General features: G+C 44.3%; 1 protein-coding gene across 1 annotated transcript in view; it reads right to left on the minus strand.

Annotated features, from left to right (window-relative positions):
• Nucleotides 1–25,381, minus strand: part of LOC310895925 (uncharacterized protein) — a gene marked incomplete at its 3' end in the record, with an annotated part of 57,438 nt that overhangs the window by 1,836 nt on the left and 30,221 nt on the right. Inside the window, exons 6-9 of the mRNA XM_083827641.1 lie at nucleotides 16,441–16,519; nucleotides 15,239–15,670; nucleotides 15,003–15,117; nucleotides 465–14,782 (exon numbers count right to left, since the gene is read on the minus strand). Of these exons, the coding sequence (XP_083683767.1) occupies nucleotides 465–1,829 (1,365 nt within the window). The 5' untranslated portion in view covers nucleotides 1,830–14,782; nucleotides 15,003–15,117; nucleotides 15,239–15,670; nucleotides 16,441–16,519. The remainder of the gene's footprint in view (nucleotides 1–464; nucleotides 14,783–15,002; nucleotides 15,118–15,238; nucleotides 15,671–16,440; nucleotides 16,520–25,381) is intronic.

Consider the following 25,381-nt stretch of genomic DNA (forward strand, 5'->3'; position numbering starts at 1 on the left):
AACTTACTGAGGGTGCACTGGACGCCCTCATCCAGATCATCGATAAAGATATTAAAGAGGACCGGCCCCAGTACCGAGCCCTGGAGGACACCACTAGTGACCGGCCTCCAACCAGATTTGACTCCATTCACCACAACTCTCTGGGCCCGGCTATCCAGCCAGTTTCTAACCCAGCGAAGCGTACGCCAGTCCAAGCCCCGAGCAGCCAGTTTCTTGAGGAGAATGTTGTGGGGAACTGTGTCAAAAGCCTTACTGAGGTCAAGGTAAACCACATTCACAGCCTTTCCCTCATCCACCAAGCGCGTCACTTGGTCATAGAAGGAGATCAGGTTCGTCAAGCAGGACCTGCCTTTCATAAACCCATGCTGACTGGGCCTGATCGCCTGCTTGCCCTGCAAGTGCCACGTGATGACCCTCAAGATAATCTGCTCCATGAGCTTTCCTGGCACTGAGGTCAAACTGACAGGCCTATAGTTCCCCGGGTCTGCCCTGCGGCCCTTCTTATAGATGGGCATCACATTGGCTAGCTGCCAGTCAACTGGGACCTCCCCTGATAGCCAGGACTGCCGATAAATGATGGTAAGCGGCTCGGCCAGCTCCTCCGCCAGTTCTTTCAGTACCCTCGGGTGCATCCCATCCGGCCCCATCGACTTGCGCACATCCAAGCTCCTTAGCAGGTCGCCAACCATTTCCTCATGGATAGCGAAGGCCACATCCTGCTCCCCATCCCCTTCCACCAGCTCAAGGCACTGGGTATCCAGAGAACAACCGGTATTGCCGCTAAAGACTGAGGCAAAGGCGGCATTAAGCACCTCAGCCTTTTCCTCATCCTTAGTAACTAGGTTTCCCCTCGCATCCAGTAAAGGATGGAGATTCTCCTTAGTCCTCTGCTTCGCGTTGATATATTTGTAAAAGGATTTTTTGTTGTCTTTAACAGCAGTAGCCAGGTTGAGCTCCAGATGAGCTTTGGCCTTTCTAATTTTCTCCCTGCACAGCCTCGCTACATCCTTGTAGTCCTCCTCAGTGGCCCGCCCTTTTTTCCAAAGATTATAAACCCTCTTTTTTCTGCTAAGCACAAGCCGCAACTCTCTGTTGAGCCAGGCCGGTCTTCTTCCACGCCAGCTCGTCTTTGGGCACGTGGGGACGGACCGCTCCTGTGCCATCACGATTTCCTTCTTGAGGAGCGCCCAGCCTTCCTGGACTCCTCTGCCCTTCAGAACCGCCTCCCAAGGGACTCGGCCAACCAGCGTCCTGAGCAGCTCAAAGTCAGCCCTCCGGAAGTCCAAGACAGCAGTTTTACTGGTCCCCTTCCTGGCCTCGCCAAGAATAGAGAACTCTACCATTTCGTGGTCACTCTGCCCAAGACAGTTTCTGACCACCACATCTCCCACCAGTCCTTCTCTGTTTGTGAAGAGAAGGTCTAGCAGGGCACCACCCCTGGTAGGTTCGCTGACCAGCTGCGTCAGGAAGCTATCTCCCACGCTCTCCAGAAACCTCCTAGACTGCTTCCTCTGTGCCGTGTTGTGTTTCCAGGATATGTCCGGGAAGTTGAAGTCCCCCACGAGGACAAGCGCCAGCGATTTTGCAACTTCTGTCAGTTGCCTATAAAACTCCTCATCCGTCTCCTCATCCTGGTTCGGCGGTCTATAACAGACCCCGACCAGGAAGCTAGCCTTGCCGGCCTTCCCGCGGATCCTAACCCACAGGGACTCAACCTTATCATTCCCAGCCTGGAGTTCCACAACATCAACATCAAAAGATTCTCTAATGTAGAGAGCCAACATTTTTGTTGTCTTGCAGGGCTTATTACACATTGCAGAGCCTATCATCTAAGGAGCTCTAGGAAGCTCTGAATCAGTAGAAAAAAACAGTCAGTCATGTCTTGGCTAGGTAAAGAAGAGCTCATCCAAAGCCTGTAAGACTTCACAACCTTGCAAGCCTAGAAAATCCCCTTCTTTAATAGGGGTAGCCCTACCTTCTTTAAGCAAGGCTCTGCATGGCTCAGCCCTGTGGAAAGAAGACACGCTGTCCTGATGATGCTGGACTCCATATCACATTGCAGGTTTCAAGCTGCAAATAGAGATGCTTACAAGCAGCACTTTTTATTAAGGGTAACACCGTCTCTTCCCAAAGAGGCACATTTGATCTGATATCCACACAGCTGATTTTCATCCCTCATTTGTGCTTAGTTACTCAAATCTGCTACTAAAAACTGGTACAGCTGTGCCAGGTTTGTAAGTCTAACTGTAGTCTCTCAACACAGGGCTGCAATTTGGTAAAGCAGCAGAAAGAGATGGGAAGGAATTGACAAATGAGAAGGGGGAAACGGCACTGCAAGAATAGCTGGTAGACTGGACTCATGGCAAGGAGGCTGTGCTGACCTCAGGTGTTTGAGGGAAATTCGGGCTAGGAGGGCTGAAATACAATCCCAGACTCACAGCAGACAGCAGGCAAGGGGTCTCGACTCCCAGGTTTTCCTCCCAACTCAGACATTGACCTGCAAGGACCTACAATTCGGGACTGAAAGCCAAAGATAAGCTTCAGTTTTCCCTTTCTGCTGTTCAGAAGGTTGTGAGAGAACTCTGCAAGCAGTCTTTTCTATTCCCTTCTACTCCCACACTGACTCTCTCCTCACACTTAGAAAAATAAGCTGCAAAGGTTAACAAATTACTACAGAGCGAGCAAGAGGTAGGAAGAGCATACACACCAGAAAAGATGTTTTTGGAGTCTCTGTTTTTGCTTCATAGGAAGGCAGGGCTGTTCTACCAAGAAGGCTTTTCTCCTGTGGAAAAGCAGAACATCACCAAAGCCTGGGAATCAGTGCAGCTTGGGTTAACATGGCCCCAGTCCTGGAGCAAAAAAAATTTGAAGACAACCCCAGCCTTTTCCATCAGCCTTCTGTCCTGTTGCTGCAGAAATTCTATTTCTTCAGAAAATCTGTTCTGAATACTCCCAACAGAATACTCCCAACATTTCCTGAACTTAATATCTTCATCCCAGCTACAGTCTTTTGTCTCTTTGCCCCTTGAATTCCTTTGCCACCTCAGCATCTTGAGCACCCCAGCATTCTTGAAGCCCTTCACATTGCTCTCAGCATTACACTGGCTTTCTTAGAAGAAATCTTGATTGTGGTTCTTTGGCCTTAAGTATTTTAAGACATTTAAAAGTCCCTTTGAAGCTGTGAACCTCAGGGTTTCACTGTGTAGCAGCAGAGATGAGATGGCCCATGCCAACATAGGTATTAAATCAGAGTAAGTATTAAATCAGCCTGAGGAGATGCAATGCCCAAGGCATCAGGCACATCTCATGCAGGGCCAAGTTCACTGCTGGCATGAAGAATCTTGCAGCCCTTGCACTCCCTTATAAACCTGAGATCCCTAATGTGTCCTGCTAGGAGGGCAGCTCAGAGCCATGGCAAAATTTAAAGTACGCAACTACAAAGCTAAGAAATTATAATCTGGAGTATTCCTCTAGGCTACTGGGTGCCTTTGCTTATCAATGCCATAAATGCGGGAGAAAGAGAAGGGGGAAATATCACTTCATTTAGTTGACAAAGTTCTGAGTAATTTAGTTTAATGTTGCATTTTGATGAATAACATGCCCATCTTGGCACAAGAGGCACAGTCACACCTTGCAAGAGGAGGTCATGGAGCAAGACTCAATCAGCACATGTGAGGCCAGCAGGGAAATGAACTACAGTGGATGCATTTTTTGTTGGCAATCCCAGTAAATGCCTGTCTTTATCTTTCAGTCTGTAAATACCACCAAGTGTCTAACCTAAGAGCATATTGTGCCAGGAAACGGGACAATACCAGCCTGAAGGTAAATATGATAAAACTCAGGAGAACACTAGGCTCGCAGACCCTAAGGTGGCTCCTGACAGATGTGTTATCTTGCAGGGCCCTGCTCCCTTCGCCTGGGGTGCAGCCAGCCCTCAATGCTCCCTGGCAGCAGGAGAGGTTGGGAGATACTGATGTAAACGACGTTTGCACCATACCCAACTCTAAAAGCCTTGGGCAACCACAGTCCTCCAGAAGAGCCCTGGTTACTCCTCCTTGGCATGAAAAGGACACAAAGGTATTCCCATGCTCACGCACAGTGATTTTCCAAGCATTTTTCAAGTGCATCCTGCAGTGTCCTGAGCAATCTTGCGATCTACAGCTGGCAGCTACTCCATCAAAGGCATGGCTGAAGCATACTGGAGCCCTGCAGAAGGAGCAGATGAGACCTCTGAGGGCCTTTATTCCTGGGAGCCACATCTTGGTCTACAGCCAGACCTGACAAGACACTCCCGTCAATGCTTGACCTGACAAGCATCAGTGGTTCTTGTCTGTGACCATTATCTCTTCAATATAAAACAGTGGGAAGATTAAATAACCTCCTGAAAATGCAGCCAGGTATGCTGCTAGGTCTTGGAACAGCCCTTATGGCATTCTGGCTGGCTCTGCTTTTATTCCATTTCCTCTGCTGGCAGACAGCATGACTCGTTGTGCATGTGAACTCATTCAAAAGTGTGGCATAAATGAAATGCACTCAGCTTTATGGGATATACAAGAGCCCAGCTGTGCCAGGACCTTCAGTCATTTTACAGGGTTCCAAGCAGATGGAGCAGGTGCCAGTGAAAAGCTTTGTTTTCCTCTCTCTGTTTCTCTCGTTTCCCCCATTTTTCAGAGGTTTCTTGGGAAACAAGGTAAACAGAGCACCGAAGTTCCCTATTGGAGAGTCAATCAGCTCAAGGTCTGCAAAAACTTGCAGAGAAATCCTCCTGCATGCAGCTTTTACCTCCATGGAAGCTTCTCCTCCTAAGCCAGCCCAGCTTAGCCATGGTCTATCCAACTCCAAGCACAAACACGGGGCCATCCCACGCCACTCTCAGCTCCATCCTCCCTCTTTCTGAGGAGCAAGCTGACGAGGGGCAGCACACACTCAGCTTCTCTGCAAGCTTGAAGACCAGCACAGCGTTCCTGTGGCTTGTTGAACACCCACGGAGTGATGGATGCAAGTCACCTGCCAATCAATCAGGCTGTAGCCAGGTAATGAAGCAGGAGGGCAAGCTGCCGCAATGATCCAGGTGAGAAATGTTTAAGCTGAAGTATACTTCCCCAAAGCCATCATACTTCCAACGATTTATTCCTTTCTAGCAATCATCTGTTCACTCATAGGACTGTGAAAACAGCATGACCGAAATAAAGCACACAGATAAAAAGCGGGGCAGAAAAGCCGATAAGGAGAACTGCCCAACCTTTTATTCACATTAGCAGCTATATGTAAATTTTCATAACTCTGAGCCCAGTTCATTAGTTCATGCTGGTTGTACACGCTGCACATCAGCAATATGTTAACTCAGGCACAGCACAGGACTTTTTTCCAAGTAACTTTATTTGTTTGACGCATTCCAGAGCAACTCATATGCACCAGGTGTGTTGCTTATATCTGGCAGGAGAGGACACAAGTGTCAGGTTATATTTATCAGGGAATGCAATGCTACTGGAATAAAGAGTGCTTGAGATGATAGGCAGTTTTGGTTCTTGTTAATGCTATTGGATACATTTTCCTAGTAACCAGCTTCTGTATAAAAACTTCATCTTGAAAGTTGTTGCAGAGCCAAGAGAAAAGGGTCTGCAATGAAAAGGACTGCAAATGAAGCCTGTTTTTCAGTGTCCTTAAAATGCAGATTAGGATCCAGTTTCCCAATTACCCCCTCTATCTTTCCTTATCACTACTGCTGCTCCAGAAAAAAATCAACATCTTTGTCTATGATTGTGCAAATTTTTGTTAACAGGAAGGAGATGATGGCTTTGTGTGCCTAGATATGAGAATAAAACACATCTCCCCCTCATGAAAACCTCCTGCTGGAATTGAAAACAACTGCAGATGGACCTGAATGCATACTTGCTTCTGTGAACAGAAACAGTATTAATGGTCGGTTCTCTTGCTTCAGTTCCAGCTGATTCAGTAATTTCTTCAGTTTAAAAATGTGTCATGGGAAAGAAACCTCCAACATCATAGCTTACCCCTAAGAGATGAAAAAGACAGTCATTTACACACCTGAATCTCCATGATTGCAAATGAGAGACTATATGATATCTTATAGTGGCACTTCTCAAAACAGCTACCATACTGCAGAGCTTGATGTGTACTAGCAGAAGACAAGTAGAAATATATGGGCATCAAGTCACTTTTACACCCTCTTTAGGGATTACAGCAAATGTTTCTGTATGTACAAACATACAACAAAAATGTAAATGGACACATCTGTGCATGCAGTTCTTACTATACGTCTACTTTTAAACCTCCCTTAAATGAAGTATTGGACTTGATAGAAAAGAAGGTAAACTGCACAAAGATTTCTAATAAATAAACAATACATTTTTTTTCCTATGAAGTTGTGTATGATGTTATATTTTGTTGGCTAAATACTTCTTTCACCAGTTGTCTCTTGATATTTTTAGCAGTTTTCAATGACTCATCCAAATTGACAGCAGGCGTAGTATTCTTCCATCACTTTTAAAAAGCTCAGGGTGCAGTTCACAGAGTTCAATGGGATCACCAGACTTCCCCATTGGCCTTTATGCCTCTGACTTTGAATCAGCAAAGAAATGAAGGAAACACTCAGCATTCGGTGAGTTCAAGATAAGCAGGTATTCGAGTGTTATGCACACCTAGACCCTTAACAACTTCCCTAGACATGGTCTTAGGCAGAGTTTCACATAACTGTATGGGCTGGCTTCCCCATGTGGCAGGGAAATTTTGATGAGTTGAAGTCTTCTACAGTCTCTATCTTTCCTTACTGTCTCCCCAGCCTGTTTGTCAACAGTATTTTTGCACTATGCTTGTGACAGGGATTCAAAATTGCTGTAAGGCACAGCAGCACAGTTATTTTATCTGTTAACCATGCAACAAAATTAAGCGTGTAACATTTTTGCTGGGGTAAGCTGGAGGAGATAGCAGTTTCACCTCTGGCCTACTCTTCTTTCTCCTAACTCCTGCATTTCCTCTGATATTTTCTTCTAATGTTTTGCTCTCTGTGAAAAATAAAAATAAAATGTTATTTTTTTCCTAAAACTCTCCTAACCTAAATCTATCAGTGTGGAATAGCTTGTGGGAACTTTTGTGGGAATTTCAGCCTGTTTTGCATGTGGCCATTCTCTGCTCTTAAGACAAACAAGTTGTCCTGGGTACCCGTCAGACAGAAGGACTGGAGATTTGTCTGCAGAGGAGAAAGAGAGATGTTATCCGGACTTGAAGTGCTGTGACTCACAGAGGTAGTGTTTCCCAATCTTTCCATTTCCAAAGCAGTTTGGGATCACAAATAACATCCCAGAAGATATCTTTTTAAAATAACATTTTCCCTCCTAAGGCATCTTTTTAAAGCACATTTTCCCTCTTGATCAGCTCTGCAGAGTCCAACCGATGAGCTGTTTTACTCTGCGTGACTCATGCGCGTCTAAGGAGATGCCCTCCAAACCCAGGCGAGACGTGGCTATGATGTGCTGCTCCCAGTCACAAGCAGAATGCAAAACTGGGAGAGAAAAGTGTTTTATGATTCGTCTCCAGAGAGAGTATGTGGTGTTTTACAGGAGGTAGAGAACTGTTAGAAGTAATACGCACCCTAAATCATTTTAACAGTTAACTGGCACCAGACAAAACAAAATGAGATAAATATTACAGAGTTTCAAAGTTAGCCACAGAATTATCCAGAACAGCAGTTAGTTCACCTCTTCTGTAATAAGAAACAATGAAAAAGGAAAAGAAACTGGGAACCAGAGTTGGTTTTTAAAATGAGTTTCTACAAGGATCACTTAACTTATAAAGAAAGATGCAGCATAGGCATGTGCTTAATGTATTTTTATGTCTTAGCACCTAGCAAAGAGAAGGAAGAAAAATGAACTCTGCTTTTTTCCATCATTCTTTAAAGCAAACCCATCCATGTTGCATGAGAACGAACAGTTAGGGTTAGTTGTCCGTAATTCCCTCGGAAGTGGCTGTACAGAAAGCCTTCTCACTATCTGTGACGGAAAATGCCAGCTTCCCTGGGGCAGCGTCACTGCCACGGCAACATTGGCCTGAGCGAGAGGCAATGGGAAGGAGAAGACCTGTCACTTAAGCTATTAACAGCAAGGCCCTTGAATTGTCCAAATCTGATCGATATTCCAGAGGTACCCTGGGAAGCTGTAGCCTTATTAATTCTGGATTAACCCACCCGATTTGGGGAAGACAAGGCATAGTATCATATCTTAAATGACACGGGCCTCCAAAGGCTTTGCTCCTCTGAAAATGTTGTCCTGACCACCAGTGTCCCTGAGACCAAGTTTCTGTCTACTTTGATGTCTCACGGGGGCTGATCTTACATTAGTAATTACTCTTAGTAAAGACTGCTGTATCCCTGTCTACCTCGTTTCACAAAATTTCAAGGTATTTGGTATCTGTCAGACCACTGCCAAATCTGGCTAAGATTGGTCAAGAGACTCGAGTGCTCTGAGGTGCAGCTGACTGACAGACAGCATGATCATACAAGCCGTGTTTCCTAGGAAACCATGCTAAAACCCGGCATATTAAGGCACTGCCTCTGAAACGCGTAGGCTGTGTCAGGAGCAGGCCAGAGATGCGTTTGCCTGTGACAGCTCATGGGCACTGCCTGAGCCTGATTTTCAGCAGTCGAAAATCAGGCAGCGTCGGCTTTCAAGTCATCGGAGAGAGGCCCAAACATTGCAGTGTCGAAGGCACATTCTTAAAATCTGTTGTATTGCAGAGAGGTGTGAAAAAAAGCTGCTTCGCTGAGCTGAGGCTTTTCTTGGCCACCAAAGGAGATCTGCAGATGTTAGTGTTAGTAAACCTACCGTTCCCCCTTGCTGGAGCTGGAGCCCTCATGCCTCTGAAGTACAAGCGTAGGGCAATGTGGCAGGAAACGTGTCCCACACCCTGTGCTGTAGGGTGAAAAGGAGTCACAAGGACAGGCTGTGTCTGCCAAAGATGATCCCTCATGGGGTCTTGTTGATCCCAAAGCCCCGATAAATAGCTCAGCCTTCACTGTCAGCTGGGGCCCCAGTCCCTTTCCCATCCCACATCTCACACAGCAAGGACCACAGGACAGGTGTTTGTTTGTAGGGCTCTGCAAGAAGAGAGGGGCTGTGCCATTGCTCTCAGTGTAAATGGAGTATGGCCAGAACTGCGAGGCAAATATTCAAGGCCCGTGTGCGAGATTTACCAAGGCTGCAAAACCCACAAGGCTGGGAAAGCTCTTGCTGCATTTGCAGACAGACGTGGTCATGAATCCGTGGGGCGTGCTGGATCGTAGCCTGGAGGCTGCATCTTCTCTCCTGGAGCAACACCTCTTGTCTTACTCACCATCTTTTGACTGTGCAAAGGAGAAAGTGAAGGTCATCCAGACTGTGATGCTGCAAGCATAATTTACTCAGAGCAGTGAATTATGCCACAGGGATGTGCATGTTGCTGCAGACGCTTGAAAAATAAGTGTGTAGACGTTGATTTAGGAGGCTTCTGTAAGGCTTCTGGTTTTTTGAACCTGTTGAAGCTGAGGCCCAGCTATGCAAACAAGCAGTGGTATATTTAACTTACTGCTGATTACACAGTTACATAAACATGACACTTCAACAGCTATGTGTGTAAATTGGGCCACTGTCCAGAACTAAGATTCATTGCTCTATATACTTCTTGCTCACTGGCATCTTTATGGAAGCAAATATTTGTATAATGAGAAATGGAAAGTAAATAGGGAAGATCAGGGTGAAATCACTGTGGGGCAGTGGAAAGTTAATTTTGGTGCTGCAGGTAGCAAATCTGATGCATAAATATACCTTAATGTACATGTTAGGCTTAGTGACAGAATGATATGGCTAATTCCAGAATCTGATTTCATGATGTATTGCAGCCTGAAGAATTTTGAAGGAAAGGCAAAAGATAAGTTGTGTCTTTGAGAATATAACAACCTTAATGTGGAGATCTGTGTCAACACAAAGAATGAAAACAATGTATTTTTAACCTAAAACATGAAAGATACATGGAGAATAGTGAGGAAAGAGAGAATATTCCAAATATTTCTCATTTCTAGTGAAATCCTACCCTACAGCTTTTTCTTGACCCTATAGAATAAGAATGAAATGGCAGCTGTGTGCCTAACCCCTTTATGCTGCTCTTACATCGCAGTCCAAGTGCCTTAACATCTAATATTTTCCCAGGCCCACTGATCTGAAGACAGTTGTCTGAAGACAACAAGATAGAATCCAAATCTGGTTAAATTATTGTGACACTAATATAATTCCTTTGGAGGGAGGGGATTGGAATCTTTTAATGCTCAGCTTTTATAGGTTTGTGCAAAATACAGCATCAGTTTAGCTGGAGACATCTGGACTGTCTCTGATAAAAGAATAAATTTTTTTTGTTTTATGCAGAGGATTCTCAAAGGAAATAAGTTCACTAGTGGGTGAATAAAACATGGAATAAATTTGAAATACTCAAGAGGGAATGAAAAACACTGCATAAAACTGAAAAAAAAGTGAAGTTCTTCGTAAAGAAAAATAACAGAACGCAACACATGTAAAAGGTTATGCAGCCATGAAAAATGATAAAATGTGATATTAAGCATTGCAGAACCCTGATTAGTTTTGTAATAGTGTATAAACCTATGAAAGCACAACTTCAAAAAGAAGCTTTAAATGTCCTTTTCTAAGCAGCTTACCAGAGCCCCATTTTAAAAATCTGTTATTGTTTCTTGCTAATTTGTTTTTACCAGATTCTCCTACTATCTCCTGTGCACTGTGGTTATGAGGTGTTAAAAGGATTAGGAGTTCATGAATTTCAAGAGCAGTTGACCTTTTCTACGGGTTCTTGTTCCAGGAAAAAAAAAAAAAGGAAAAGAAAAAAAAAAGGCTTCATTGCTGACTTAAAATAAACTGAAAACTGAATAACAAGTAATGCTTTAAAAAACACTTGGGAAGAAGATGCATGCAAATAGCTCTGTCTATTGCTGCTGACCCGTAGCTACTCTAGAATGGATAAAAAAGAAATCAGAGGTCTGCCTGAATTACCACTTCAGCAAAAATGCTGCCCTCATTTCAGAATTATTCTGAGATCGTGATGCCCACCAGTACTACACAGTTGCTTGACCAAGGATGTCAGCAAGCAAAATCATTTCATTGTTGAAAAGTAAAATTTAAATGCCATATACCCTTGCTCTAAAGCATGATGCCACTTGCACATCCCCAGTTGCTATGATCCCATTATCTTAAAAACCAGTTCCAGTAGGTCCAGGTTTTTGTATCCAACCTCATGGCAATGAACACCATTTCCTACAGCACACTGAAATGACCTTCTTAGTGCACACATGTATTGAAGGGCTGCTCCATGTCTGCCAGTGCCTGGTTCTTGTGGCTTGTGTGCTGGGCTCCTCTCACCTTGCATGTGCTCTGTGTACCCAGTGCTTGGCAATTGGATGCTGCACAGTGGTGAGGTACACTTTTGAATCTTTATGCTACCACCAAAATGATCCAGGCCTGGCATACATTAAATATAAGCCAAGGTAGAGGGTGGTAGACTGGATTAATCTGGAAAAGCAGAAGCTAAAGGGATATCTAATCGCAGCCTACAGCTACTTGGATGGCAGGTACCAAGACAACAGAGTCAAACTCTACTCCGCAGGTTCAGGTGGACAAAGACAACAACCCCAGCTACATCCTGGGAGGTTCAGCATGGGGAAAAGCTTTTTCCCAGGATGATGGTGAAGTCCCAGTCATTGACAAGATAGGGGATCTCCATTCTTGGAGATACTCAGGTATACAAAACTCTGATCTAGTGCTTGCTGACAGTCCTGCTCCAAGCAGGTCCTCTGCAACAAGCACTTCTGTCTGTACCTCTGTGAATGACTGTCTCTTTTTCTTTCCTTCAAATAACATCTTTACCTCTTTATCCAAAACTGCCAAGCACCTTTTCTTCAAATCATCGAAGTGATGATCAGAATTCAGTTTAATTCACAATTTATTTCTTTGATGGTTTACTCTCTTCAGCAACCTCTTCCTATGATTCTAAAGGTTTGTCCACCCAAGAATATGTCTTTAACATATTAACCAACAGCTCACAGACACAAAAATGACATGAGTTTGCACTAACCGTCCAGCAGTGTTTCTTCCTTTCCATCTATCATAGAATCAGAGAATGGCTTGGGTTGGAAGGGGCTTTAAAGATCTTCTGGTTCCAACCCCCCTGCCAAGGACAGGGATGGCACCCACTAGAGCGAGCAGGCTGCCCAAAGCCCCACCCAGCCTGGCCTTGAACACCTCCAGGGATGGGGCATCCACAGCTTCTCTGGGCAGCCTGTGCCAGTGCCTCACCACCCTTACAGTGAAGATTTTCCTCCAAACATCTAGTCTAATTCTCCTCTCTTTTAGTTTAAAAGCATTGCCCTTGTCCTATCGCTATCTGACTGTGTAAGAAGTCACTCCATCTTTTTTATAAGCCCCCTAAAGGCTATATAATTGAATCTGAAAATGTCTTGTTGAATTGGAACATGTCACTTCACAAGCCCTCCTATCCAAGATTTCAAATGATGGAAACCATCTCCACTCCTAAGAAAGTCATTACAATATATAGCTATCCACGCCAAAAACAATATATATATATATATATACATATATATTTAAAAAAACACTTTCTTACGTTCTCCTCTGTAAGATGAGCAGGCTCATCTTGCTAGACGCTTCCTACATCTCTAAACTTCTACAAGTAATGAATTTTAAAGGTGAAAGCAAAATCAAATTTTCATTAGGTACCAAATTTTCATTTGGTACTCGGAGGCGGGGGGGGGGGGGGTGAAGTGAAGAAGGAGGGCAGGAGGTGCTCCAGGCACACAGCAGCAGCTCCCCTGCGGCCTGTGGAGAGGCCCCTGGTGGAGCAGGCTGTCCCCCTGCAGCCCATGGGTCCCACACGGAGCAGATCTCCACGCTGCAGCCCCCCCGTGGAGGAGCCCCCGGTGGAGCAGGTGGATGTGGCCTGGAGGAGGCTGCGGCCCATGGAGAGCCCCCGCAGGAGCAGGCCCCGGGCCGGAGCTGCAGCCCGTGGAGAGGAGCCCACGCAGGAGCAGGGGTCTGGGGGGAGCTGCCGCCCGTGGGGGACCCGTGCTGGAGCAGTTTGCTCCTGGGGGATGGACCCCGTGGTACGGAGCCGTGTGGGAGCAGTGCTTGAAGAGCTGCTGCCTATGGGCAGCCCCCGCAGGCTCAGTTCGGGCAGGACGGCATCCCGTGGGAGGGACCCCACGGGGAGCAGGGGCAGAGAGGGACCATGAAGGAGTGGCGGAGATGAAGCGTCAGGGACTGACCACGGCCCTCATTCCCCGTTCCCCTGCACCGGTCAAAGGGAGGAGGTAGAACAGCTTGGATGTGGGGGAAGATGTTTTTAGTTTCCTTTTAGTTCTCACTGCTGTAGCATGTTATTATTTGGCAATATATTAATTAAATCTTCCCCAAGCTGTTTTCCCTCTGACCCTAACCCTAAAACATAATCCTAACCCTAACCCCTAACAACTGACCCTAAACCTAGCCCTAACACTTTTCGCTAACCCTAACCTCTAAACTTAACCTTAAACCCTAAATCTAACTATAATCCTAACCCCTAACCCTAAAGCTAACCTTAACCATAACCTAAACCCTAACCTTACTCCTAACCCCACTCCTAACCCCTAACAGTAACCCTGACCCTAACTCCTAACCCAAAACCTTAACCCTAATCTCTATTACTTAACTCTAACACTGAGATTTTTTTTATGAGGAAAGTGAGTTTCCAAGGAAACATGCTCATCCGCAGGGCATGCATATGCACATACAAGCATATATCTAAGATGGTCAGGGATGTGTATTTAAGGTCAGTGCACTGGGCTGCCTTTGCTGACTGTGAAGTCTGACAAGGGCTTGGAGAGCTGCCCAAAATTATAGGGATTTAGCTACTTGTCTGGTACAGAACAGACCTGCAGTTCATAGAAGTCAGAGCTGTTTTTATGGAGAAAGAAATGCTCCAGGAGTTTTATGAGTCTCAGAAGGGACAGCTGAAGGTGTGGTGGAGCCTCTGGTTGTGCATGGCTCTTCTTTGGACAGTGCTAAACCAAGGGTACTGAGAGTCGCTTTGTACTGTTGAATTATTCAGGAGTCCTTCACAAATGACTGCAAATCAAGGAGAATGGGAGGCCCCAGGGGAAGTTCAGCAGTAAATGTTCGGTATTCAAGGAGAAAGTTAAACATACACCAGGTTTTGTAGGACTTTGGGCCAGAAAAGGATGATAGGAGACTCTCCTGATGGACACGTAGACCGCACAGTCTGGGCAGTTTCACCTCACCACTGAAAATCTTTGCAAGTGAAACTTTAGGACAATGAAAGACCTTATCCATTGCTGTGGTTTAAGCCCAGAAGGCAACTAAGCACCACATGTTCGTGCTTTCACTGCCCCAAGTGAGATGGGGGAAGAGAATTGGAAGGGCAGAAGTTAGAAACTCATGGGTTGACATAAAGACAGTCTAATACATGTGGAAAAAAAATGCAATTGCTCACCACCACCAGCCAACCGATGCCCATCCAGTCCCCAGGCAATGGCAATCCTGGCAAACTTCCCCCCAGTTTTTCTCTCTGATCACGATGCCATATGTTATGGGATATCTCTTTGGTCTGTTTGGGTCAGCTGTCCAGGCTGTGTCCCCTCCCAACGTCTTGAGCACCCCCAGTCTCCTTCCTGGCAGGACAACACGAGAAGCAAAGTCCTTGGCTCTTTGTAAGCACTGCTCTGCAAAAACCAAAAAATCAGTGTGTTATCAACACTCCTTTCATCATAAATCCAAAGCATAGCACCATACTAGCCTCTATGAAGAAAAATAACTCTATCCCAGCCAAAACCACCCCACACATAAACTCATCAAAATGAAGTAACAAGGTGGAAGAGATCAAGCACTGCTAATGTCACCTGAAAGCCACACACTGCATTGCAGCATCTATGTGACACCTACAGGGCTGTTCAGCCAGCTCTGAAGAGATGGGATTTCTTTTCTTCATCGGTATAGCAGAGCTTCCTTTCTATAGGTTGCAGTAGTCTGGACATGTCATCTTCCATTCTGCCAACCACTGGACACAGAGAAAACAAAACAAAACAAACAACAACAACAAAATACAGGTTAAAATTTCCCATTTTTGTTCCCCATATGTGTGAAGGAAGGAATGGTAACGTACTAAAATGACATTTGACCTGCCACGCAGACAAAAGCTTAGAGATGATGTTCCCAAAAGCTCTTCAGAGATGTCTTCTTGTTCAGTTTCCCAAGAGCTCACACAGCTGTGAGGACACAAAAGACCTCAGAGCTGCTGGGGCAGTACTTGTGCAGAGACAACGAGGAGAAATCATGGTGCTGTAGCCTCCAGAAAATCATCTTTCCCAGCAGCAGCTCATCACCTTCCTCTTTGAGAGGTGCCCAATGCAGGCAGCTGCATTTACTGCACAGTGGCAATTGAGACAACCTCACACCAAATGGTCCTAAGAGATGCAGCTCAGCAAGTCAGATGGCTGTGCTGAATAGCCTGGATTACTTCAGCAGGATGTTTCTGTGCCTTTTGAAATAACAGAGTTCCCTTCAAGGACGGTCGGCTGGTATTTAATGATAAATCATGTGTCAGAGACAACCTGCAAGCAAAGCACACAATAGACAAAGGATGACCCTATCTATTTATCAAGATGTCTGCTCTCTGACAGGGAAGATTGGGGAATCTTTTTTTTTTTTTTAATCCTTTCTTTTCTCTAATGTGTCCTGCTTGGATTTTTTTCCATTTTTTTTTTTTCAAAACCTGACTTTGGGGACATTTCTGGTCATTGGGGCAGCGATGCTGGGGAAGGCAAACCATTTGTTGGATATTTGCTCTGAGGCCTTCAGGAAAACAGCAGCTCTGTGTTGCCAGTAGCAGAACTGCAAGCTGGCTCTGCAAGTGAGCTGAAAACTTCAGAAAAGTCTGTGCTTGTCTGTGATGCATAGGGCATTTCTTTGTGAAAGGACCAGTAAATATCTTCACACCAAATTTCAGTTTTGATGAACCATAGCATTTGCAGGCAGTAGACACACCATCTAAAAGTCATCAACCAGCACTAATTTTCGTTAGTTTTCTTTTGCTTAAACATCTGTGTTTTGTTTTTTCTTTTTTTTCTTTTTTTTTTCTTTTTTATGAAGCATCAAAGAAAGTCACCCTATAACAGCATTCCTGCGGTGAGTATAAATGTCCTTCTCATTACCCAAATGGCAGGAAGTGTCAGAAATGACATCATGCTATCACTCACTAAGCCACAGAACTGCAGTCTACGCTGCGTTGTTTTTTTTTTCCCTTGACAAATTGAAGTTCAGAGTTCCTACTACTTCTTATCTCAGTTATCGTTCGCTGTGAGCCAGAGCTCATTTTGCTCACCTTTCCATAAAATGTGAATCACGAGCAATCCAACAGCTTTCTGGAGCATCTTGTATGAAAAGAAGGTGGATCTACAGACCTAGAAGAGGGAACAAACTCATGGTCCCCTATAAATGGTCCTCAGCCAGCTTTGAAAACTCTGCTTAGTTGACCCACCCCCATGTCAGCCCATAAAATAGGGTTGACATCAAGGAACAGCTCAAGCACGTTCAGCAGGGACTACGTAGATTTTAGAGAAGCCCCAGCCAAGATAAAATCTTGGTGCTGTCAGAGGAGGATATATCATGCTGAATCCAACTGCCTGAGAGTTGCAAGGCTGCCACAGCTCCATGCCCCCAGTCCAACCAGCAGCGAGCCTAAAAACTCTTTTCCAATAGGCACACACACCCAGAGCACACTTATGCACCACTTATAGACGTATGCATGTGGCCAACCACACAGATCACAAACAGAATCAGTGGCCTCATCCTGCTTCCCTCTCTGGCTAAGCAGGATGGAGGCCCACTAGTGAGAATATATTTTATATGTATATATGGATGTGCAAGGTGGAACCTTCCTGCAGCTGGGCTCGGACACCCAGTCTGACCAGTAGCTGCCCCTGAATCCCAGTCTCCCCAGCTGCTGGCGCCCTCACTAAATTTCACTGGGAGATTAAACATAATTCCTCTGTGCAGTTTGCTTCTCTGGCACAGATTTTTTTTGGATTTGTTTTTAAAAAGAGCTGAGCAAGGCTTTTGTTAGATTAACTGGCTTTCTCATAATAAAAGCCTTGAGTAGCTGTAATTGTATACTTGGCTTTGTTTACAACAATTATATCAGCTTCTCTTTTCTTTGTAATTTATTTTCCCAGTGTTGTTATCCAGTACACGTTTATGTATTCTTTTTCTCCAAATGGGCTGATTCTTCCCCAGATGCCTAAAGTTATTACTGTGCTAATTCCTTGACTGAGCTTGCTGTGTTCTGTATCGTCTTTCTCATATCCCCCAGCAAAAAATAAGTAAAAATTAAAATGAAGAAGCAGAGGTGTACTTTCTTATGAGTAACAGTTTGGGACCAGATTCCCAGCACAAGGAATGCAGAGGGTGGATTTCCCAGATATTGTGCCCCTGTACAGAAGCTATATTCCTTTTTGCAGTTGAGATGAAAACATTTCTCAGGCTCTGACAGAAATTTTCCCTGAGTGCAGTCCACTGGGTAAAACTCTGTGTTTCTGTTGTACCCACCAACACTGTGGCATTGCTTTGCACATGCTGCAGTCTGGAAATATGAAACCAGCACTGGTCTCTTTATCTTGCCATTTCTCTTTTCTGGTCTTTTCACATTGAAGTATCCAACTTGAATATTCAGGTGTTATTTGCATGTGTAGTTACATGTATGACATCATGCCTGTATAGATAGGGACATCTGCAGATACAGATATTTAAATATATGACGTATATTTTGGAAGAGGGGAAGGGAAGATACCAAAAACATTTTACTTTCAATTTTCAATCAGAGGAAAACCATAAGCCCATATTTTAAGCCTAGTGATATGGAGAGCATCAGTTCGACTACAGTAATTAAATTTGATGTGTGTATTTCAACCCTGAGTTCAAGCCCCTAGGAACACTGCAGGTCTGCGCTCAGAATCAGCTCCTTGTACAACAGATGTCTTAAAAGCACAAATAACTACTAACGCAGGAGGAGGAAAACAAATCATCCAGAATCAAGCAGGGGACAACCTTTAACAATCCAGATCAAAACTAGTATCTCAGTTACTAAGCTGAAATCAAGTATTCAGCTTACTTGAATTTGGGGGTTTTCTCGCGTCTTCACTTCCCTCCTTCTTCTCTCCTCCAAGTCACGCCTTTCTCTCAGTCGCTCAATTCTCCTTTTCATGGGTTTGGTTTTGTGAACACTAGCTTTAGTTCAGCACGAGCCCTTCACTGGATGAGACGACCTTGGCTCTCTGTATGCATGTGAGCACCTTGCTTCTCCCAGGGACCCTGCTACAGGCACACTTGATAGTGACTCTCCGAGCAGATCTCTGCTTCCCACCTTGTCTTGGCTCTGGCCAACACAGAGCTAATGGGATTCAGGTTTTGAGTTACTTTGGGTGTTTTTATAACATTAAAAGAATGCTTTTGAGCAACAACTTGTTTTCACTGACTGTGATCTCCTGAAAAGCACATTCAGCAGCTGCTCTCATACATCCAACTTTCTCAGGCCTTAGAAATGAAATTGCCTTTTTTTCATTGTCCAGGTCTTTGCACTCCCCCAAAACATAGCATCTGGTGAGAAAGGCCACAAGAACAACATCTGAGTCAAAACTCACTTTTTTTTTCCCCCCCCATCATGCTTTTGAAGTTTGATCTGAAAGTTACACTTGCCAGATCTTGAACACAAAAGCCATGGTTTGCTGAAGAACTTATAGCACATCCAGTACTTTTTCTCTGTGAAACCTAAACTGTCCTGCAGTGCCTTTGGCTAACCCAGTATCGAAGTGGGCCTGCTTCTCCATCTACCTGTGGCATTCTTAGCTCTCCTAATCAAAAAGTCCTACATCTGATGTTTGTTATCATGAATAATTTAAATAATATTAGCAGTTCTTAATGTCTAGGTTCAATATCCCTTGCCACATCTGTAAGATGTTCCTCATATCTCATCCTATCCAAGATGACATGAACAACAGCTCATTGCCCTTCTACAGAGAAAGAAGTTTTTTTTTAACGAATGTAAGGTTTTTACCATACTCCTATTCACTCTTCCCTTTTCTAAACTGAATCTCCCCAGTCCCGCACAGATTGTTGTTCTCTAAGACCCCAAACAAGCACAGAACCTTAGTAACTCCCCACAATTTCACAAAATTCTCCTCTCCAGCTTTCAACTCTGTAATCATTGCAACAGGCTGTGGTTGGAGGCCAATATTTCTCTTTGCTTTTGTTCTTGTTTTGGGTGCATATCCAGGCCAGAAGAGCCCAAACAGGCAAGAACCAGACTGAAGTGTCCCCTCTCCCGCACAAGCCAGAGCCTCATTCTCCCAGATACAGCTATTGCCCACATCTCAGTCCAAAATGTGCTGCAAGCGAGCTGATGGCCTTGTGGAGGTAGGAGTGGAATATAAATCATTCCAGATGGCTGGGAACCATTGAGACTCTGACAAACCTTAAGGAGCTGAAGAGCCTCTAAGGAAATTGGGAAATCAGCTAATGTTCCTCTGGGGCATTGAATCCTCTCCTGAACCCCATTCTGCTTGTGCCATTTATATCCTTTTTCCCTTCCCAGCAGAGCATCTTTTTGAGATAACAACCTTCCCCATGTTTTTAAACACTTCCAGACCTCCTACGTAATTACTTCATTTTCTCATGCAGGCACATGCATGTGGTTTTGGGTGATGAACAGATGCATGTCACATTTGAGGGCAAGACCCAGACTTGAAGCTGGATTTGTAGGCTTAAGTGAAAATACCAGTCTGGAAAATAGATGAAAGACTGCAATGCTTCTCTCTCCTCAGCTTGGGACTTTTATGCCTTTGAAGCAAAGGATTCATTATGTGAAAAAGTCCAAAAATTATGGTTGAGCAAGCTGTCACCCCTGTGAAAGGTGCTTACATGTGCAGACTGTCCCAGAATATGTCTCTACCAGCCCAAACTCTCGTGGTAGAAAAAAATACAAATAATCACTCATTTTCTGGAGAAAATGATAGGCAATAGAAACACTCCTAGGGTTCATAGCACACTATAAAAATTGACAGATAAAAAAAATACACACTATTAATATGTCAAGCAGTTAGTGTTACAGCAGGGAGAAAACATCAAGCACGGGAACTAGTACCTCCAGGAGAAATGGCAAACATGAAAAACAGCAAGATCAATTATCCTGCAGCTTGCATGAAATTTGGGGGACTGTCAGACACACTAAACACAGCAAAGGAGCAGAGGTAGGCAGCGGGATTGCAGCTTAATTTAGCTCCAAAGTGTGTCTGAGCCTTAAGATATTTGTGTAGTTTTACCTCTTCGCCTGGAAAACTCCAGCGAACAAGTTATCCAGCCATATTTCCTGCTTTTAGTTTTCCTGGCAAGGCTGCAATCATAATAGAAATTTCCATGTCAGAAGGAATCCCAAAAGCAGTGAAATATGCAAACAGGGGAAGAGAACAGTAATTCATGGGTTTATTTTTTAAGTTCAAGAGTTCATTTGCCTTTTTTTGGTAACAATTTTAACTATTCCCAATTTACCTGATCCCAAAACACATATGGTAGCAGAAATACTATAAGAGAAAAAATCTGGATGGTTTTAAGGGAAAAACTATTCAAATATTACTTTGTTTTTATAAGTGTGGCTGCAGTCATCTTGTTAGCCCTGGGGAAGAGGTCCTTTTTCTTTCTCAGCCAGGCTGGGAGATGATCAGAGGGGAACCTTTGGAAGTGGTTGGGGTCCCCCATGCAAACACTCACATCTCTCTGATCTCAAGAAAGCACTCTCCATAACAGATTCCAGGTGGTCAACAGAGCAATTTAAAAGTTGGCATCTCTAATTAGAAAGCACATCTTTCCATGGCGGGCAGAAGGGCTGGAGGCTCTGACAGGTCACACTGACGTGCTGGCTCTTCTTCTCTGGGCAACCACTTCCACATAAGCCCTGGCTCGCCATGACCTCAGTTTTAAGCTTGTGCCTCAGAGCTCCTGCAGACACTTGGGCACTTGAAGGATGTTATTTCAGTGTGGGGCTGGCAATGACTTGCTTGGCTGTTCATAGAACAGGATCACAGAATCACCTAAGCTGGAAAAGACCTTCAAGATCATCAAGTCTGATCACCAACTTGACCTACCAAGTCCCATCACTAAACCATGTACCTCAGTGCCACATCCACAGGTCTCTTAAATACTTCTGGGGATGGGGACTCCAGCACTGGCCTTCCAATATTTGCCCACCTTCTCTATGGTGCAACTTGGGATGGTTTCATTGTGCTCGCCAAGAAGGGAGAAGAGGATCTAAAGTGAAGATCGGGAAAGACACAAGCTCACCCATCAGCTGCAAAAGATGCCGCTTCAGCCTCTAGCGCTCATAAGGCAGAGTTTTCATCCTTCATTGCTGGAAATGGCCCTTACTCTTTTTGGTCTGAGTTTACCCTTCAACTTCTCTAACTATCCTTGAATCCTCACACCCATAAGGGATGAACGAGCAAGTCCCTCACACAGTCCCCTCCCTAGAAGACGCTCTGCAATTTCACCTTGTTCCTAGGTTCTGTTAGTGTTGTTTCACACAGCACCACTGCTGATACATCCATAGGGCCCATGCAACACACAAACACAGCAGTGTTAACCTCCTTTCCTCTCCACATGGTGCACGTGCCTACATGCAAGTTGCCATGCTTTGTGCTGAGCAGAGGAGTGACAATGCCAAACAGCAGGACTCGTTGGCTCTGTCCCACGCTCTGCTCCACAGATGGTTCCAAGAAAGGAAAATAAATTCAAGTCAGCCTTTTCTAATCAAAGTGACTCTTTGAAGGAGGGCTCTGTTTTACTTTCATATTTCACGTTCCACCTGAACAAATGTATGTGATCTACAAAACAAAGGCTAACCCTTTGCAAGGTACTACAGTAAGGATCTCTCCATGTAAGTAAACTCTGGAAAAATCACTCACATGTTCAGCAAACAGATGAGATGCAGGCATCCAGCTCCCAGAAACTTGCAACATACAGCTCTGTCCACAACATCCCAGAAGCCAAGGACAGCAAAGAAACACTGGAAAGGAGGACCAAGACCACTGGATGGGGAGGAAGCAGGGATCCAATTTGGCTGCTATATGAATGACTGCTCCACTGATACCAGTGACTCACACGCAGCACGTGCCTCCCAGGGTACACAAACACTGCTGTGGGACCGAACAGCCCACCTTGTCATGATCTGATACTGTTTTAAGCTGCCCTGACAGCTTCCTGGCTTTGGATTCTTTCTATTTTTGTTTTAAAGCATGTGCACATTAATAACAGTGGCTGAGATGTATGTTTTCATTATGAATGAAAATCTGTTCTCCAAAAAACTAATCAAGCAGCACACTCTTGCCTGAAGCAGTGCTTTAATAGAAGAAAAGCTTCATGTGATTGTTGCTAAAAGTCACCTCCTTCCAGTTTCATACTGCTTCCATTACTAGACTTTCCTAACACTCAGCCATGCTGATAAATGTCATTTTTCACTACAATAAGAAAGTCAGGAGGCTTTGGATGGATAGGGGTTGGTCTATTTCACATGCCATAAAATACGTTTAAAAAAAGGGAGGGGGCAGAATTCCTTCTATTATTTATCACTTAGTCTTGTCCATCCATCACAGGATAGTGGATTTCCCAGGCTTGTATCTTCACAGGTGCAGATCTGCATCCTGAATACCAGTCAGAGAAGGGAAATGTGTAGTGAGGAGGTGATGCTGCCCCCCAAAAGCTCATGATCTAAGGGAACAGAAGATAGCTTTCTGTTGTGAATAGAAATAAATTGATCTCTTCTTCCTAAGACTAGCCTAAGTTGCTTGCTTAGCAGGGTAGCTTAATTTATAAGCATTTGTTATTTACAATATGCTGAAAGACAGAAAGAAGAGTAAATGCAAAATACTAAGTTGCCTTTATTAAAGCACTGATTTTGTTGCACTCCTTCTTGCCAGGAATGAGAGAGTTCATTTACCCTGCCACTGCCAACACACTACGCATCTTTCTAATCATGGTTATGTTTTTTTCTCTCTTCCACATCAGGAGATAAGTGGTCCCTGGATCTGAGAGCCAAGTGTGAACCCATTGCATTCCCTCATCTCCTCCAGTCCTCAGCTCGCACCCAGCCTACAGACACGGGCCAGAGCTAACCAGGAAGGTATTGACATGGGGTACACTTTTTCTTCCATGACCCAGTGGCCCACAATGTAATCCTGTAGCTGTTGGTACCATGTGTGGTGATGAATTTCTAGGACACCGATGCTAGGACACAACCAAGGTATAGACTTGGTTGTGGCATACACAAGGAGGAAATTACTTGGTATGGATTGGCTCACAAAGACACACCTAACATTGAAAAAAAAAGTAAGCTGTTAAGGAGGAATGGTTTTAATCTAACAGAGGGTAGATCTAGATTGGATATTAGGAAGAAATTCTTCACTATGAGGGTGGTGAGGCACTGGTACAGGCTGCCCAGAGAAGCTGTGGATGCCCCATCCCTGGAGATGTTCAAGGCCAGGCTGGATGGGGCTTTGGGCAGCCTGAGCTAGTGGGAGGTATCCCTGCCCATGGCAGGGGGGTTAGAATTAAATGATCTTTAAGGTCCCCTCCAACCCAAACCATTCAATGACTCTATGACTCTAAGTGCTTAGAGCCACTTTTATCTCTGCTGTGGGTCAAAAGAGCTGTTCTTGATTTAATTGTAGTGAAACACTCAATTTCTCCCACAGCTTGTCTGTGGTTATTCACTACATGTTCTGATTTTGCATGGCATGATATAAGAAACCTGCTTAAAGCACCGTCCAAGGGGAAGTATTCCATCACTTGTGGAAACTGTTTTCTCAGACAAGACCACTTACTATATCCAGCCCATGAACAGTTTCCATCTCTCTGAAACGCCTTTTCTCTGCTGGTTTACTACTGATCTAAGTTGCTTTGCTCAAAAACGTGCTCAAAAAGTCAGAAATGTGGGCCAATACAGGTGAATTTAAAGGCAGAGCCCACAGCCCCCCCAGGACCTACAAACACAAATGGAGAAACATGCACCTTGGACTTTGCCCAGCCTTGATATAGATGCTAGCAAAGAGGAGGTTTGTTCAGGTAGAACCTATACCTTTGCCTGCTCGCCTGTTAGGGCATCACATACCCAAATTTTTCTCACTTCACTACTATTTTTTTTCTGGAAAAAATAGAGAATTTGATAAAAAGCAGATTCATGGTAAGCAATGCTCATGGGACATCACCACACAGTGCCAGCAGGCCTGGCATAACCATCCTGGTGCATCTGTTTTCCTCATTTCCAAGAAGCACACCCTAATTCTGTATCCTCATCTGAAACTGCCCATGAGACGAGACACTCCAGATTTTGGATTTGTTTTCCTCACAGCGGAAATAAAACTGGCCTGAAGGACAATGAGCAAGCATTGGTTATTGTAAAATCTCTTTCCACAGTGTTTGCCATTTCTGTGGTTTCACCTGCTGGCCACATGAAAGAAGACAATCCTCTCTGTGCAGCCAGAAGAATTACCCAGCGGAGTACAAAAACTCTTTCAGTAACATGCTTTTATCACTCCAGCAACGGCAGTTTATCTACAGCATAAATACTTAATACAAAGGCAGGGAAATGTCAGGGACACCACAAGGTAATCATCTAAAGAACCAAGAGCTGTTGCTGCTGCTGAATCCAGTGGCAAAAGAAACAAACACACACACACAAATCCTTTTCAAAAGAGCTATCTGCTGCAAATTAGATGTGAGAGATAAGGTTAAGGAGAAAAGAAGCAGAAAGAAATGAACACAGTCAATTATAAACCTCTTCAAATATATTAAAAAAAAAAAAGAGAGAAAAAAACTTTCAGAGAACAATATCCAAAAAGACTATTAAAAATTTTAAAACTTTGAAAACCAAACTAAAACTCACAGAAATCAATGCATCATACTGAAAATTTTCATTTCAGTGCAGTTCATTTCCCATCTTTTAAAGGAAAGAGGCTGTCTGAGAAAATAAGATTCTGAGAGCAGAGGAATGAGGGGAGAGTTTGCACAGATTCTCTGATACCTAATAAATGCCAAATTTTTCTCCACTCTGTCCTCGGAATGAATATTGGTAGGGTTTCACCCTTCCATTTAACTATCTACTTTTATTATGTTTGTAGGGCCTTGTCTTTTCATCTGCTTCTCCGGTGCCAAATGTCACTGAGATGGGGCTAGTTTCAAAGTTCTGGCCATTCCCTACATGAAAAAAAAATAAAAAAATGTAA

This window comes from Anser anser (assembly GCF_964211835.1).
Source record: "Anser anser genome assembly, chromosome: 3".
Taxonomy (NCBI): Eukaryota; Metazoa; Chordata; class Aves; order Anseriformes; family Anatidae; genus Anser; species Anser anser.